This window comes from Lycium ferocissimum, chromosome 4 (assembly GCF_029784015.1).
Source record: "Lycium ferocissimum isolate CSIRO_LF1 chromosome 4, AGI_CSIRO_Lferr_CH_V1, whole genome shotgun sequence".
Taxonomy (NCBI): domain Eukaryota; kingdom Viridiplantae; phylum Streptophyta; class Magnoliopsida; order Solanales; family Solanaceae; genus Lycium; species Lycium ferocissimum.
Window position 1 is genome coordinate 73152553 of NC_081345.1, and position 18662 is coordinate 73171214.

Below are 18662 nucleotides of genomic sequence, written 5' to 3' on the forward strand. Positions count from 1 at the left end.
GATTCTCCTAACTCTTCTACTGTACAAAATTCATCATTTTCAGTTTTATAAGCACGATCAGAAACATCGAATTGTGTTGTAGACAACAGAAAAAATCTAGGACCATCAAAATCATTTCTACTTCACATCTCTTCCTTTTTCTAGCAAACAAATCATCAATCTCCTCGAGATTGATGAAATCGCATCAGAAGAATTTGAAGAATAGAGGAATGGGGATTGAATCCTTCGGTAGAAAAACAAATGAAGAAGTAGTGGAAAAAAAAAGTAACGGGGTCTGGGAGTTTTGGGTTTAGCGGGTGTTTGTTTGGAGGCCTATTTTGTCCAACTAATTTTTATTAGGCTTAATGGAGGCTATTTTTGTTCAACTAATTTTTATTCGGCTTAATGGAGGCTATTTTTTTTTTTAATTGTTTTTATTACATAGGGGATAGGGGATATGGAAAGGGGATTACAATGTGGGGATTCGAACCCTCACAAACAAGGTGAGAGTTCAGGTAGCCAACCAACTGAGCTACTAGATCCCTACGACTATTTTTCTTATACCTTGCTTATTGGGTCTAAAAATTCAAGACCTATCCTTTTAGGGCCATTTGTGAAATTGTCCCCATTTTTCATTACGAATGGATATTCAAAGAGGCCAAGATCGTAGGGATCTAGTAGTTCAGTTAGTTGACTACCTGAACTTTCAAATTGTTGGTGAGGGTTCAAATCTCCACATTATAATCTCCTTCCCCTACCCCCTATTGTAATAAAAACAATTTTTTTTAAAAAAATTAAAAATAAAAAGAGGCAAAGATCCAAATAGCCCCTTATGTTTATGGACAAATTTATTTGGTCCTTCCTATATAACATGAGTTATAACTAACCTGTTATCTTTGCACAAACTACACACTTTTGGTCCTAAACTAAATACAAGAGCATTCAGTTACGGAAAAACACAAATCAATATAAAAAATTAACGGCACTATGTTAAACCAAACAACAAATTATCTCTTTTTCTCCAAAGCTCTTGGTCTGAAAGGCACTTCATTAATCCCTATTCCGATCTGTTAATTTATTGAATAGTCGTTTAACTATTTGCTTATAACAATGTAGCAGAGCCCATCACTTCACCCCTGATTTGTGACTTTTCTAGCCAGTTCGCATAATAGCCAATTTGGTCATTTGATTTGAAAAGAAGGCGGAAGATGGGTGAGCACTCAAGCAATTTATGCAATTTGTTTTACTGACGGAAAGTAGCCAAAGTGATGAAGAATATACATACTCTACAATGGCCGCTAGGTTCAATAATACTCTAGCAATTGGTTACTTCCCAGTTTGTTAATTCATGCCAATAAGAATTGTGGTGGGATGAATAAAAAATTTTGTGTTCGAGCTATGATAAGTAATCTTGTTAGAGGGCGCTTTCTTTTAAATCGACCTTAGTGGAGCGAATCCAAATTCATGTACAAACACAAGTTGAAAAACCAAAAAATAGTTTGTTAATTAACATTGCGTTAGATGACCCGTTAGGTTTTCATTGTTGGTGCTCTTCCGTCCAGCTTTGGACCAAAAGTGCCAACTTTTACATAGATAAATGCTTATTATTCATATTCAATTGTTATATAAGGACCAAAATAACTCTAACCCTAGACATAAGGGACTGTTTGTTAATTCGTTTTGTTTCCTGGATATTCAGAGCTCAGAAAAAGCACAGCGCTAAAAACCTCTTTAACGGCTTTCACATTTCAATTAAAAAGAAAGATGAGCGGAACTTCAGGTCTCTTTCAGCTATGGCAACTTCCTTCCTCATCACTATTGGGACTCTCAAGCTCTCTAAAGGTGCTCTTTTGTTTCTCACTGCAATTAATTAAATGCAATAAGCAATTTTTATTTTTTTAAACTTATATTCTCCCCATGTACTTATATTCGAATTAATATAAATTTGGGTGCGGGATTGGTAATGGAAATGTACCTACTTCCTTACCAGTGGTATTAGCACTATTCTGGTAATTCTTGTTCTTTCTGTTTCTGTTACCACCTGTGTTTCTTGTGATTCGGTTATCACATTATTTCGTTCTTTGTTGTTACTGTTTTTTTTTCCGAATGCTATTTACTGCTTTCCCCTATCGCATTATTTCGTTGTTGTTAATGTTCTTTTTTTTTCTTTTTCGAATGCTATTTACTGCTTTCCCCTATCGCATTATTTCATTGTTGTTGCTGCTTTCATTCCCGTATCACGTTTTGCAAAGTGTTGTGAAATGTTTTACTTGAGCCGAGGGTCTATTGGAAACAGCGTCTCTATCTCTACGAGATAGGGGTAAGGTATGCTTTACTTGTGAGATTACACTGGATATGTTGTTGTTGTTGTTGGATTGGTAATGGAAATGTTTTCTGTCTATTTCTCTAAAGCCAAATGTGTTGTTGGTGAGTGCAGGTCTATACTTGGTTCCTGTGCGTGTTATGTATCCAATGTCATGCTTCTGTAAGCAAATGCAGACTACTACTTATGAAATTGTTAAAGGAAGCTATGTATCAAATCCACAGAACCAACCAGAAAAAAAAGTATTTCTACTCCTTTAATCTCACTTTTGGATTTCTATAATATTACTATGTGAAGTTAAAGACTTTATGTTTTTTAAGGATATTATACTATAAACAACAAGTATGGAGGATATTATACTAAAAAAGATACGTCCCTTATTAAAAATTGGCTTTAGGCCACTAATTTTACTGAGCCACTCTTGATTATTAGCGGAATTAATTTTTGTAGCTGGCTATTTACTGGGAATTACCTCTGTGCCGTTTAATAAATGCAGTGTTCCTTTATGGCCAAAGTCATAGATGGACCCCTGAACTTGTCCGGCTTTTCCATTTAGACCCTCCAACTGAAACGTTGACCATCTGAACCCCCGAACATAAGATAAACTGTGCCATTTGAACACCTCGTGCCGGCTGGGCACACGCGTGGCTCTTTGCTTTAAACGAGAGCGTGAGAGACCAAATTTTTTTTCTTTTTAAAATTTTTAATCATTTAAAAATTAATCTTGACAAAAACTCTATTTAAATAATTAAAAAAAATTGAAAAAGCTTAACCCGTCCTCTAAGATAGCCACACTTAGCCGCCACGCCGTTTTCTCTTTTAAAATTTTTAATCATTAAAAATTAATTTTAACAAAAAATCTATTTTAAAATCTATTTAAATAATTACAAAAAATTGAAAAACCCAACCCATCCTCTCCGATAGCCCACTTCACCGCCGCCACTGCCGCTGCCTCCTCCGCCGCCGCCGCTGCTCTACTTCAAAATCTATTTAAACAAAATAAAATAGAAAAACGACACCATTTTTTTAATTATTTAAATAGATTTTGAAGCGGTGGTGGTGGCGGCTAGCTGAGCGACGATAACAATAGCGCGGTGAAGTGGGCTATCGGAGAGGATGGGTTGGGTTTTTCAGATTTTTTTAAAATTATTTAAATAGATTTTAAAATTAATTTTTTTTGTTGACATGGCTTATTTTTTTTTTTTTTTTTGAAACAGGTAACATGACATGGCTTATTTTTATTGGTCTATTTTTCCATGTACTTTGCAAGTGAAACTTCGCGCGTGTCTTCGATTGTACGAGGTATTCAAATGGCACGGTTATCTTATGTTCGGGGGTTCAGATGGTCAACGTTTCAGTTGGGGGTCTAAATGGAAAATCAGGACAAGTTCAGGGGTCCATCTATGACTTTGGCCTTCCTTTATTGTTCACATGAAAATCGAAAGCGATTACTCATTTTCTTGTAGGAAAAATTGACACCTAAGGTAGAAACTGTAGGTGCATTTCAAAAATTACCGATGGTAATGCCATCTATAGATGTTCTACAATCAGCACTAAGGAAAGCAAAGAGGGTCTCGCCTACAAAGGGTAAGCTTTGGCTCTGCATCTATATACTTCTTACTTCCACCTCATCATTGTAGTATCAATCTTGTACTTGACTGATGACTCAAGCACACACGGATTAAAGGAATTATAGCATTTAGTTAAAATATTTAACAGGCATTGCTAATGCTGCAAAACGCGAGAGAAATAAAGGCGCAAAACAACTTGACACATTAATGAAGGTGAGATTACAACAACAACATGCCCAGTGAAATCCCACAATGTGTACATCTACAATTTTGATAGTTTCATATGAAACAAAATTTACATTTGTGATTCATTTTTTGTATGAAGGAGTTGGCTGTGCCCTTGAGGACATACAAGGAGAACTTCCCAAACAAAAAATATTTGCACCCTTATGAACGATCTTTGATTGAGTTAACGCTTGGAGATGGAAACTATGAAGAGGTAAACTCCAATCACTCTAGTATCTTTTTCCAATAATGGTATTTCAGGGAAATTGAGGTCATCATAACTTTTTCCTATAGGGAAATAGCTTTGAACTTTGAAAAATGATTTTTGACTCTTCAGGAAAGTACATGTATTTAAACAGGAAGTTTTAAATGTCTCTTTTTCCTGAAAAGTTAAAAGCTAGTAAAGTAGAGAAAAGGATCTATGCTAGGAGCATGTATACTGGGGTTTGTAATGTTTTATGTAGTTGTTAGCTAATCTCAGTAAAGCCCTGAGTTTGTGTTAATATTCCACACGTCTCTTTGACAGACATGAAATGATTCTGTTGGGCCCTTTATTTGGATGGACTGATTTTCAGGGTCTGGATTTATTTTTCAATATTCATCGAAACTAGCATTTTTGATATCCTCAACCCCTCTCAGGGGGTTTATGGTTTTCATTTCTTGCGCGTGTTAATGAAAGGTTTAGTTGCTGTAACTTTAAATTTATCTAAAGTTCTTTACTGTTCAGCATTTGTGACGTAATGCTGGCACCATGCTAGTTTTGAGTTAATTGATTGAAGTAGACAAACTAATGTTTGTAACTTAGTTATTTTTTTGGTGAATTGAGTTGTCAACATTTAGCGGTACATCAATTTTTGAGTGAGATAAACTTTTTCCTCTGTTCTTGTATTTTTCCTCTGTTCTTGTATGGTTTTTTTGTTTTTCCTATCAATAGATCTATGTTCTTTCTTCCTTACTAAAAGAAGATCTATATCTACCCTAGATATATTTAATATTTTTTATATGTCTCTGACATGTCTTACATCTAAGTAACTACAATTTTTCAGGTATTGAGAAAGCTAGAAGCTTTAAGGAAAAAGGTGGTATCAGTTGGAAAGGAACATGCATCACTATGTGCTAAGGTTGGAAAACTGGTTGCATAAAATAATTACCTATTTTGTATCTGTGTACTGTTAGTCTTCTCCCCTCTCCCCGCCTCTCAGGTTTTTTATTTTGAAACAATCTTAGGTAAAATAGCCTTCTGGGCGACATTCACATTTTTTTCCCTGATAAGTATCCTATGTTATTAGAAGAGCATCCATGGGAAGCTATCTCTATACTTTGACCTGCATATAAGATTAGACTCCCATCCTTTCACCCTTTCTACATTAAACAAAACTATCTATCTCCTAGCATAGGTCAGATTGCTGTCTAATCTCCTTAATTCACGCTTGTGGCTAGCTTCTTTCTTCTTTTCTTTGAGTCTGATCCATTCACATCCCTACCCCGCAGTGGCGTTATTGAACCTCTTTGGCGAACATTTTTAAATCAGACAGATGCTGCAAACAAATAGACCCTACTGTCTGTCTTGTGGTGGAATATTGAGGAGAGAAATTAGGCTAACTAGTCAAAGATGTGGGAAGTATCTTGAATTTGTTATATCATTCATGGTAACATCTTTTGCATATGAGTGATAGCAGCACAATCTCTTAATTTCAATTTGACTAGGTCCAATATTGGTTTGGACTAGTGATAAAAAAAATTAGGATATACCAAGCATGCGAGAATACATGAACAGGAATTGCATAGAAAACAGAGAAAACTCTAAAGCTCCATACTCTCCTGATTATGTATTTTGATGGAAGGTATTAAGAAGGAAAGACATGTATAAAGTTTTAGTGAAGTGGCAATGGAGGATAACAAGTAACAACACTATTTCTTTCCCACCTTTGCTGAATCGACGCTCATCATTGCTTGGTTAGGGTTCACACACTCTCATGCTTTCAGTCAGTAGTAGTTCAGTTAGATGCAGGGCTTATTGTGACCTCCCAAAAAAAAAAAAAAAAAACGATTAGCAGAAACCGTAACTATCTATGGAACATACAATTGAATGAGTCTTCTTATGGGGAAAAGGTACCCCTGTCAAGTTAGCCTTTCCTTGCTGCAAGCACATTCTCCATTCCAAATTCTTGATTCAACTTCACTACCTTCAATCTTCATAATAATTAACAATACATCTCCATGTAGCTGGACATGGTCAGAATTTCTTCTTTTGAATACAAATAAGGGCTACAGAGGTCTTCGCATTACATCAGGATCCTTGGGTTGTGTCTACAACCAGATGTTATTATATTCAATTTTCTCATCATTGATTCATTGAAATATTTTTATTTATTTAAACGGTGGTTACTTTCTACCTTTATAATTTATATTTCTATTTAAGATGCAAATCAAGTAATTGATGCAATTTGTGGCAGTCATTATCTAAACGAGAAGCAGAGGAGCGACTGAACGAGGTAGTCTGATACTTCCATTTTACTGAATTCCATATTTATCTGAAATAATCCATAAGTTGATCTGTGAGAGGATATCTTTGTAGGGATTGAAAAGAATTGAGGAAATTTTTGATCGTGATGGAAAAGCTGTTGATGAACTATTGAACATTGCCAAGGTAAGGCCAGTTAGAGATAACAAAGCTAGGTAGTATGAGTCTTAGTAAAGGCCTTGAGATGAACTAAAAGTTGAAAGAGAAGTGGTTAGGCCTATGCATTAGTATACTGAAAACTGGAATGAAGTTTCAAACAATTATTATCACGAACCTTCATTATACACATTAGAAGGATATCGAGAAAAAAAGGGACATCATGACAGTATCTTCCTGATTGCATGGAGTCTTTTTAGTTGGACTTCTCAATAGATGATTATTAAGAAATGATCTTTGCTTTCAAAGTCAAAAAAAAAGTTTCAGTGGTTTCTACCAGTCTGACAAATTTTAATGGTGGCAGACATTACGGGCAATGCCAGTTGTCGATCTGGAAACACCAACTCTCTGTCTTGTTGGTGCTCCCAATGTCGGAAAATCATCTTTGGTTCGCATACTTTCGACAGGGAAGCCTGAGGTCTGTACCAAGTTGGTTAGCTTTCATTCCATTTTTACTTGCTTTCTTTTTCTGGGATAAGGGATTTCACCCATCTTTCTTTAGAGAGTTATAACGACGTCATAATATACTCTTGAGGAAGGAAAATTAGCCCGAATTACTATCCGTTGAAAAAAAAAAGCTAGTATCAGTTCTTAAACCGAGGTTTTAACTTGGGTGCGAAGAAACATCTTATGCTGAAATGTCAGCATCTTTAAAATTAATTGTAAGGAAAATGTCTGAAGGAGGAAGATAAGCAATGAGATGAAAGCCTATGCAACGATATGATCATAAACTAGCATTTATTACCAATCAATTATGTGTTTCAATCACTACTTCATCAGTTATTTTAACTAGCTTATGATAAATTTGTTACTTATACTAGGTTAGCAATATCATAGGCATGGATGCATTGTCAGAAAGATGACTAAAGAGATACTTGTCTGCAGCTTTACGAACGAGTCAAAGGAATTTGGTTTAATATTTTGACTAGAACTAAATCCACAACTATACATATTTTCCTTGCATGCCTACCAACTCTATAGAAGTTTTTCGATCTACTTCCTCCAGTTGATTGCATCTTTTCATCACATACTTCTCCTTGATTGAGTTCCCAGTAATGTCACTGAATATTATCAGATCTGCAACTATCCTTTCACAACCATAGGAATTCTGATGGGTCATATTAATTTGAGCTACCAGAATTTTCAGGTTAGTCTTTATGTCAAAGTGAAGATGTTTTCTCAAATGTTTCTTACCTTTTTGTTTCTTCTACTAGTTTACTGATTAAGCATTATAATCTTCAGGTTACTGATACCCCTGGAATCTTAAGGAGATGTGATGGTAAAAAAAAATATCTTCTTGGTTTACCATTTGAATAATGTGGATAATTTTTCTTTGAATCCTTTTACTTTCTCCTCCATAATACAAAGAAGCTAAAAAAAATACAAAGAAATTGATGAACATCGTCAGTTTTGTTAGTGAAAAAGATTGTCTGTAGGATACCAGATGTAAAGATTCTTTTGGTTCATTTGCGCATAACAGTATGTGTTTGGGGAAGTGAGTGAGTTGGATTAGAACTTGATTCACTATTGTCAAAAATGGTACCTCCTTTGCATGCAAAATGTTTTGGTTAAGGTGTACTACTTAGATCTCCGAAAAATTATTACACTAATAGCCACAATTTTGCTTGTCCAAGTAACAGGCTAATTCTCCAAATAAATAAATAAATAAATAAATAAACTAGTTTGAGATGAGAAAGTGTTGCTCAATCTCTTTATTACAATAACTCTAGTGATGGAATATTGTCTGGAATGGGTGTAAATGTAAATTCCAACGTTTTGACTTAAAAAGAAACTATTGCAACTATGTTTTCTTTTTGCTATGGTGCTCAGCGAACAGTGAGAACATTACTCATAGTTCTCTAAATTTCTTTCTAGTAAAACTGGACTTTTGTGTTCTGTTGTCATGGATTACTTCTCTTCCCATTTTATATATATATATATATATATTAACATTTTCTCTTTATTGTCATTGAACCTGCAGAGGACAGGAATAACTTGGAAAAGTTAACACTTGCCGTTCTCACTCATTTGCCAACTGCAGTACTTTATGTTCACGATTTATCTGGAGAATGTGGGATGTCACCTTTGGATCAGGTAACTCAAGTACTCTAGTGGAGAAATGGATTCTTTATTGTTTTATACAGGAATGGTTTAACCTGGATCTGGAGATCTATTAGATATCTGAAGTAATTGTGCACGTGTTAGAACTTGCATATTGATGATTTTGATAAGCTCTAACATTTGATTCTCCAAATTATGAGAAGATGGTTAAAATTTGAACGGTCATGGACTAGTTGTGTAGACGGACAAAAAGTTGACGTACTAGAACTTGCACATTGGTGATTTAGAAAAACTATTTTCTCGAAATAATGAGAAGATAGATCAAATGAGAGTGGTCATGAGCTAGTAAAGTGTAGATACATTTTTCTATCAGGAGCTAGTAAAGTATATTAATAGCTGTGCTATATAAGAGTTTCCAGTGAATACTTACCAAGTGTCCCTTTCAAACTGTTATATTGGTTATAATTTTTTTCTTGTTTTGTCGGTTTGTTTGGGGGTTAGGGCTGTCCCTCCCCAAACATGAATTAGTTATAAATGTTTATCAATAATCTGGAAGGCTTAGGAGAATGTCAATACACTTTGTGATACTGATTTTGGCTACAACCAATTTTCAGTCTTCTCTATCTTTTCTCATATTGTAAACATGGTTGATTGCTAAGTATGGTCTATGCAGTTTGTGATCTATAAGGAAATGAGAGAGAGCTATAGCAGCCATATTTGGCTTGATGTCGTATCCAAATGTGACTTACTGCAAGCATCTCCCGTCATCTTTTCAACAGATGATGGTAATGTTGATAACTTTGAGCTGGAGAGATATAGGACAATGGGACCTGATGGAGCCTTAAATGTGTCAGTAAAGAATGAGATCGGTCTTCATGAGGTAGCATTTTGTTCCCCTTATATGCCATTATTATAGATGAATGAGCAGGTTGCTTAACTTAAACCTGTATGAGTTTCCAAAGTGTCACAAAATGCAAATTTAGAACTTAATACAGAATTTGTGAATTTGTTTCGCAGTTGAGATAATTATTACATCTTACCAGTGATTATCTGACCATTATGATCCTCCGGGAGATTCAAGTTGCCCCTCTAGATCATTTTCTACATCATTTGATATTGAATGCTACTTCTAAGAGATTTGACATGTTCACAGTTCTTCGATGTACCTGTTGACTGCTGTTGTCTAAACTTAAAACAAGTATTCAAGAACAACTCATTATTTATATGGATTTTCTGTTTAGTCATCTAACTGTTCTTGGGTTAAGAAGTATCTTATTGCTCACACTTGTAATAGTTTATTTAGCACGGTTTTGTTTCTTTTCTGAAAGTGATGCAACTCTGGATTCCAATTGGATCGAAAGTCACAATTAAGCAAGCCTAAAGAGTAAATTGAAGAGAGTTACTCTTGAACAGCTAACTCAAGAACCCTAATTGGGTGTAATTGAACAGAGAGAGAGAGAAGAAATTGTATTTCACGTATGAACTGAATTGAATCCATTACAATTGATGAGATTACACTATATAGACTAAAAAGGCGGGAAAGTTAGTTAAAACTAACTTTTTTGACAGCTCACACATGTGCAGTGCATGTGACTTAACTGCCATTTAACTAACTCACTAATCCTTACTAATCAATTCCTAATTTCCAGCTAAGCAATTGCAGGGAAATTCAATGGATTAAAATGAAATACAAATGAGATTAAATTTCAGAAAACTGTAATAATTCTGGATCATATCAATACTTCGCCTTGAGATGATCCTTGTCCTCAAGGATCAAATTGTGGGAACTGTTGTTGGAATGAGTCAAAATCCTCCCAAGTACTATCCTCCTGAGCTGAGTTAAGCCATTTGATGAGCAATTGAGGAACAGCCTTGCCATGTTTTTCAATCAACCTTCTGTCTAGGATTGCTTCAGGATACATCAGAACAGGACCAGCTTGAGACTGAACCACTGGTAGTGTGACTGAGGCAGGCTGAGAACCAAGCTTCTTCTTGAGTTGAGAGATGTGGAAAGTAGGATGAATCTTTGAACCAGTAGGAAGTGCTAAAGTATAAGCTACCATAACAACTTTAGCAGTGATCTGAAATGGTCCAAAGAATTTTGCAGAGAGTTTTTGATGAGTATGAGGTTTCAAAGATAGTTGCCTGTAATGTTGGAGTTTAACATAAACCCAATCCCCAACTTCATAAGACCTGTCAGTTCTTCCTTTATCAGCTTGGGTTTTCATCCTACTTTGAGCTCTATTTAAATGCAATTTAAGAGCTCTTAGTGTAGCCTCCCTAGCTTGCAAGCTTCTATCCACCATATCTAGTTGAGGATCAAAAGGCAAGTAAGGCAGTAATGGGGGAGGTGGTTGTCCATAAACAGCCTCATAAGGTGACATGTTAATGGAGGAGTGGTGAGTGGTGTTGTACCACCATTCAGCTAGGGGTAACTACTGAGGCCATTCTTTAGGTTTCTCACAAGTCATACACCTAAGATAACACTCTAAGCATCTGTTAACAACCTCAGTTTGCCCATCAGTTTGTGGGTGGTATGCAGTAGAAGTGAGCAATGAAACTTTCTGCAGTTTGAACAATTATTTCCAGAATTTGCTAGTAAATACTGCATCCCTATCAGAAACAATTGACTTAGGCATGCCATGCAACCTGAATACTTCATTCATGAACACCTGAACCACATCCAAGGCAGTATAGGGGTGTTTGAGGGCAATAAAATGAGCAGCTTTGCTCAGTCTGTCAACCACTACAAATATGACCTCTTTACTAGCAGCCTTAGGCAATCCCTCTATGAAATCCATTGAGATATCTTGCCAAACTTTGTCAGGAATAGGCAAGGGTTGAAGCAACCCTGGGTAAGCTACATTTTCATTTTTACACTTTTGACAGATATCGCAGTTCCTTACATAGGAATAGACATGTTGCTTCATTTTCTTCCAATAAAAATCCTGTTGTAGCCTTTTAAGAGTAGCAGTTATACCTGAATGTCCACCCATCGGAGAGTCATGATAGAAAGCAACCAGTTTTTCCCTCAAAGCACTATCAGCACCTACCAGCATCTTTCTCTTCCTGCTTAGGACACCAGAATGTATTTATAGTGAGGTTTGTGACTTGGATCAGACTGAAGTGTTTGAATCAACTGATGTTAACTTGGATCCTGAACCCAAGAATCCTTAACAGCATCCAATATTTCAGCATGAACTCCAGAGATACTGAAAAGTTGTATAGAATCTTGTTTCCTTGACAAAGCATCGGCAACAATATTTTCCTTACCCTTCTTATAGTCAATGGTGTAGTCATATCCTAACAGCTTGACTAACCATTTTTGTTGACTAGGGGTAGTAATTCTCTGCTCCAAAAGATATTTAAGACTATGATGATCAGTCTTAATAACTAATTGTCTTCCTAATAGGTATGGTCTCCACTTCTGAACTGCATTCACCAAGGCTAGAAGCTCTCTTTCAGACACAAAAAGAGCCTTATTTCTCTCAGACAAACCTACCTTTACTGAAGAAAGCTATAGGTTTGTTATCTTGGACTAGAACAGCCCCAATACCATCACCAGATGCATCAGTCTCTACTATGAACTCTTTGGAGAAATCAGGAAGAACTAAGATAGGTGTAGATGTGACAGCTTTCTTCAATTCTTCAAAGGCAGAAGTGGCAGCAGGATCCCATTTGAAACTACTTTTCTTCAGGAGGTTGTACAAAGGTCTTGCAATGAGACCATAATTTCTAATAAACCTTCTGTAGTAACCAGTCAACCCCAAAAATCCTCTCATCCCTTTGAGAGTAGTGGGTAGGGGCCAATCCAAAACAGAGTCCACCTTTTGCTGATCCATAGATACACCTTGCTCAGAAATGACATGTCCCAAATAATCTATCTCTTTGACTCCAAATGCACATTTGCTCTTTTTAACAAACAGCACATGTGATCTAAGAACCTTGAAAGCCTCTTGTAAATGAGTCAAATGATCTTCCCAACTCCTGCTACATATAAGAATGTCATCAAAGAAAACCAAAATGAATTTCCTGAGATAAACATGGAAAATCTGGTTCATTAGACTTTGAAAAGTTGAAGGGGCATTTGTGAGATCAAATGGCATTACTAAGCACTCATAATGGCCATGGTGAGTTCTAAAAGCAGTCTTGTGTATGTCTTCTTCAAACATTCTGATCTGGTGATATCCAGATCTTAAGTCGAACTTAGAGAAGTATTTAGCTCCGTGCAATTCATCCAAGAGTTCTTCAATTACTGGTATAGGGAATTTATCCTTGACTGTGCAGTTGTTCAACTACCTATAGTCCACACACATTCTCCAAGAACCATCCTTTTTCTTCACCATGAATAGGTGATGAATATTGGTACTGTGTCTGATCACCCCAGATTCTAGCATTTCATCCACAAGTTTTTCAATCTCATCTTTTTGAATTGCAGGATATCTATAAGGTCTGATGTTAATTGGGGAAGTTCCATCCTTCAAAATGATCTTGTGATCATGTGATCTTGAAGGTGGTAAATCAGTAGGAACCTCAAATAGGTCATTGTACTCATCCAATATAGTTCTCAACCCCCTCTGAGTATCAGACTCCAAATGAGTCCCTTCTATACTCATTAACTCTGCTGTATTTCCTGTAGCCTGTTCCTCTTGATACCTGCCAACTGAGATCATACTAATTCTGCTGGTTTGGCAAGCAACTTGTCCATCCTATCTTGTTGGATCACCTTAGCAGATGGAGGTTTGATTCCCTTCAATGAGACTTTGTGGCCCATAAAGGTGAATTCCATCCTTAGTTTGCTGAAATTCCACATAATGTCTCCCAAGGTAGATAACCATTGAATACCATGTTACACCCTCCTATAGGAAACACTAGCATATCCGAGTCAAAAGAAACACTTGCATTTTCTACATCAAGTTCTTGCATACATAATTGCTGTAGACTTTCTTGCCATCAGCAACAGACACAGGAAAAGGTGAGGTAGCAGTCAAAACACACCCCAACTTTTTTGCAGTGTTCAAATCCAGGAAGTTGTGAGTACTCCCAGTGTCAATCAATACATGACTTGCCTTGCCTTTAGCAGAGATTGTAACTCTCATGGTTCTGAAGTCATGGATGCCATTGATGGCATGAACTGATACATGAGGCAGTATGGATCCCTCAGAATCAGTTTCTAGTCCTTGACCAATCATGGATAAACATGCGGCAGGGTCCAATGATACTTCACCCAGTTCAGTAATCTCTTCACCTTCTTCTACTTCCATAGAGAACAGTTGCGTTTTCTTTTTGCAAATGTGGCCAAAACTGTACTTCTCATCACAATTGAAGCACAGCCCCTTGCTCCTCCTCTCATCCATTTCAGCAGGTGTTAGTAATTTGGCATTTCTGTAGGGTGGTTTGGGTCCTACACTAGCATTAGTTTGAGGTTTAAAGGGTGCATTGGTGGATTTAGCTTGTAGGTTCTGGTTCTGGTTTTGGGAAAAAGAAGAATTGGCATAGTAAGATGGTTTAGCATTTGAGAATCTGATCATATTTCTGGGGTTGGGATTAGGTAGCATCCCAGTAAAAAGTAGTTGTTGGACAGCAATGGTTTGTTCTTGAATTTTAGCCAAACCAACAGCCTTAGCTAAGCTTTCTTGGTCCTAACATCTTAACAGTCAACCCAATCTCAGGTTTTAACCCTCTTACAGAACACCTAACAACATACTCCTCAGATAATTCCACCCTTGTTAGTAGTTCATCAAAGATATCTACATATTCTTGAATTGATCCTAACTGCTTGAGTTCCTTGAAATCTCCCATTGGATCATCAAACAGCTCTTCTCCAAACCTAGCATACAAACATCCCACATACTCCCCCCATCTTGGCCAATCTCTAGTTAGTCTACTTTTCATATATGACTGATGCCATTGCAAGGCTCTTCCTTCTAGTCTACATGATGCCATTTTCACTTTAGCACCCTCTTCTATATCCTCCATATCAAAAAATTGATCACATTTATACAACCAGTCTTTCAAGTTTTGTCTATCAAACTTGGGAAATTCTAACTGATATTTCCTATTAGTAGCAGTTTCATACCTCTCATGTCTGCAATTCCTCTCAGGTGCTGCATCAGCTACTTCAGGTGCTGTATTTCTGTCATGAACTGCTGCATGTCCATTGATATTGTTTCCTCCATTACCCAGTAGCATTCTCTTAATTTCCTCCATTGCCTGTGCTACTCTTTCATCCACCATAGTGCGCATATCAGAAACTGAAGTCACAACTCCATCCATGGAGTTTTTGAGAGAATCGGCTTCCTTAATTCTTGCATTCTAGTATTGTGATCACCCATCTGTCCAGGTCAGAGAATCACACGCTCTGATACCAATGATGCAACTCTGGATTCCAATTGGATCGAAAGTCACAATTAAGCAAGCCTAAAGAGTAAATTGAAGAGAATTACTCTTGAACAGCTAACTCAAGAACCCTAATTGGGTGTAATTGAACAAGAGAGAGAGAGAAGAAATTGTATTTCACGTATGAACTGAATTGAATCCATTACAATTGATGAGATTACACTATATAGACTAAAAGGCGGGAAAGTTAGTTAAAACTAACTTTTGTGACAGCTCACACATGTGCAGTGCATGTGACTTAACTGCCATTTAACTAACTCACTAATCCTTACTAATCAATTCCTAATTTCCAGCTAAGCAATTACAGGGAAATTCAATGGATTAAAATGAAATACAAATGAGATTAAATTTCAGAAAACTGTAATAAATCAGGATCATATCAGAAAGTTGATATCCTTTAGCACTGTGCAGCAGGAGTTGATAATCCTGACACGTTCACAGTTGCTTTAACTATCCATAGTTTCTCGGAGTTCATTTTATAAGCTATAGAATTCAATAGTCAGCATGAAGTGCCAATTTATTCCCTTAAGCTAATTTCTTCATTAGTATGTTCTGACATCTTCGTTGGGTTTTTGTAGTTGAAGAAAAGAGTTTACGAGCTGCTTGCTTCACAATCAGAAAGGATCAAAAACCGAAAGAGCAAGGAGGCAGAGCTGGAAGTTTCAAGCTAGTTGGTTTTATGATTTCCTAACAGATCTCTGGCCTGCCGGAATTTGGCTGCAAGTTTTTGGGCTTCATAATTTGCTGAATCTGATCGTGGTATATCATGTATGTACGATTGTACATTGGTGATCAATCTGTGGTGGCATATTTCTCAGGCAGTTGGACAATCAGGTCCTCTTTTGCTTCGCTTCAAATCTCATCTCTAAGATACCCAAATCATTTGTCAAATGCTGCAAACGGGGTTGCATATCTGTCATTCTATTCTTCAAGCTATTAGTTGTAGCAATGTTTGATGAATTTTTAGTCAGTGGTTTATGGATATGATTCTGAGATGCATTTGGAGGTTTAAAAGGTCTAAATTTCAGAAGCTCTAATAATGTACCATCTTATATTTATTTACAAGTAGAAATTGAGTCTGCACTTGTCATCAATGAATAAGTGCTCTGTAAAGTTGAAGTTGATGTACGTTACTCTTGGTCGAAAAAGGAAATCCTTGTTCTTGTGAGGAACCTTATTTATTTTCCCTCTTGATTGTCAAATCTTTGAGGTGTTATGTCAGTGATTTACATTTTACACTAACAATGACGTTGTTGTCTTATATCTATCTATCTATATTTATCTATATCTATATCTATATCTACATATATTAAAAGCACGAATAATTTTCGCTAAATGTTAAACGACGAAAATATCTTCTAAATGTTGATCGACTTTTATGCCCTTAGAAGTTTTAAGTTAAGTCAGGATAAAATTGTAATCATCTTTAATATATTAATTTTTTAATTAACTTATATTTAGGATTTTGAATCCAATTATAAATCTGTCAATCCTATTCGAGTCATCTAAAAACTAGCAAATCAAATCCTACTTGGATTGAAAAGCCACATTAATGATTTTCTTTAAAGAATCTTTATTATTGGTTAAAAAATTTATAATGAATAATTACACGTTTTTATTTACATGTCTAAAACTTTAACATATAATAATGTTATCATCCACCTCATAAATAATACGACTTTATTGGATACAAACAATTGCTAAATATGCAATAACTTTAAAATTTAAATCTAAATTTGAGTTAAATAATTTTGATTCCTTTCGTCCGCTTAGAAGTTTAGTCAAATACCACTCCTACGACAAATCATCAGCAAGTCGGCAACTAAAGTCCTCATGTTTAGTTAATTCTAATTAAGTGATGAACTCTATTTTGCTTATAAATGTCACGACCCAACCGGGGAGGGCCATGACGGGCATCTGAAGCTCACCTACCGAGCACCTCTGAACATGCATCTCATAATCATTCGTAGGTGGACCACAAAGATAGCTCATAGGTGTCATAATCTGTAAGGGCATATATATCACAAGATAACTGCATGTCTCTATATATAATCGTCAACAACTATGCCCATAAACATAAACCAACAAAGCTGCCAAATATTATACAACAATATGAACTGATAACGATATGGGACATCTGGCTACACACATCTGTCTACGAGCCTCTATATAGAATACAGGAATCCATAAAGACGGGGCAGGACTCCGCCATGCCCAAGTATATACACAAAAGAGTAATACCAATAAACTGCAGCTCCGAAGCAAATGGAGCGCTCCTGAACTCCGCTGATGAAGCTCCTAAGGATCGGATCTGTCTACCTGTCTACCTGCGGGCATGAACGCAGCGTCCACAAGAAAGGACATCAGTACGAACAATGTACTGAGTATGTAAGGCATGACTAACAACATAATCAAGGGATAAAGAAGCATGAGATAAAGAGATAACCTGTATATCTGTTTGCCTCTTAAGGCAGATACCATGCATGCTAACTATATATAAGTAAACTGCCCGACCATATAGGTACGGTGTTATGCTGCCCGGCCATATAGGCACGTTGTAATCATCATTATCCCACGTCTGGGCATCCCGCGGCCGGGATAATATCATAAGCTGTCCACTGCAGTGGTGTGTCTGCCCGGCCTCCTATAGGGCTGCGCGGTGTTATACTGCCCGACTATATAGGCACGGTGTTATAAAAATTACGTATATAAATACATATAACATGCACGAGAGCCCAATGAAACAGTTCTACTCTATCGGAGTGACGTAAGGTCGGTAACCTCCGATTTATATTATGGAACAATCATCATCGCTATATCTTACCTTGAAGGAACAATTATCATAAAATGAGATCAACAACAATGAATAAATCAAGAAAATCATGAAATAAGCTCAATAATCTCATAATAGCATCAAAACCATAAACTTTGGAATCTCTAGAATGGAATCATCATCATCATCATTATCATCATAGATAACATCTATCTTTAGCATCATAAGGACTTTGGGAATCATGAACTTCTAGCTTTTTGGGGAAAAGGATATTATGGAAAACATATGGTTCATAAAGAGAGAGTCATGCCTTTAGAAAGAAAGGGATTAGCCTTAACATACCTTTTTGGTCTTCTTACTACTTAACGCTTATCCTCCCAAGCTCGTAAATCTACATTCAAGAGAATTCATACTGTTGTTAGGCTTATCGTCATATGCTTATCTTAAGCCTTCAAATTAAATCCCTTTAGAGTCTGCTGAAATTTGGGCAGCATCTCTCCCTGTTTATATCCCTAGCCCGAAATCACAATACCAACAATCAACAACAACAACACTAACATCAACAACATCATCATCAATACCAAAATATTCCATAAAACATCTCACACGATGTTTATCCGATTTCCCAACCAACTAACTCATTATACGACC

General features: G+C 36.4%; 1 protein-coding gene across 2 annotated transcripts; it reads left to right on the top strand.

Moving 5' to 3' along the window:
- Positions 1–2385: 2385 nt before the first annotated feature.
- LOC132053643 (nucleolar GTP-binding protein 1-like) lies at positions 2386–16049 on the top strand. Of its 2 annotated transcripts, XM_059445742.1 has the most exons (13): positions 2386–2544; positions 3769–3889; positions 4022–4086; positions 4199–4312; positions 5145–5219; positions 6555–6593; positions 6677–6748; positions 7083–7196; positions 7854–7925; positions 8021–8057; positions 8760–8872; positions 9513–9719; positions 15817–16041. In XM_059445742.1, exons 1-13 carry the CDS (start codon positions 2443–2445, stop codon positions 15907–15909), a joined length of 1224 nt encoding a protein of 407 aa, XP_059301725.1. In that variant the 5' UTR covers positions 2386–2442; the 3' UTR covers positions 15910–16041. The 2 variants fall into 2 exon arrangements, with proteins under 2 accessions (XP_059301725.1, XP_059301726.1); XM_059445743.1 differs by lacking the exon at positions 2386–2544 and having other exon boundaries at positions 3750–3889; positions 9513–9729; positions 15817–16049.
- The last annotated feature ends 2613 nt before the right edge of the window (positions 16050–18662 follow it).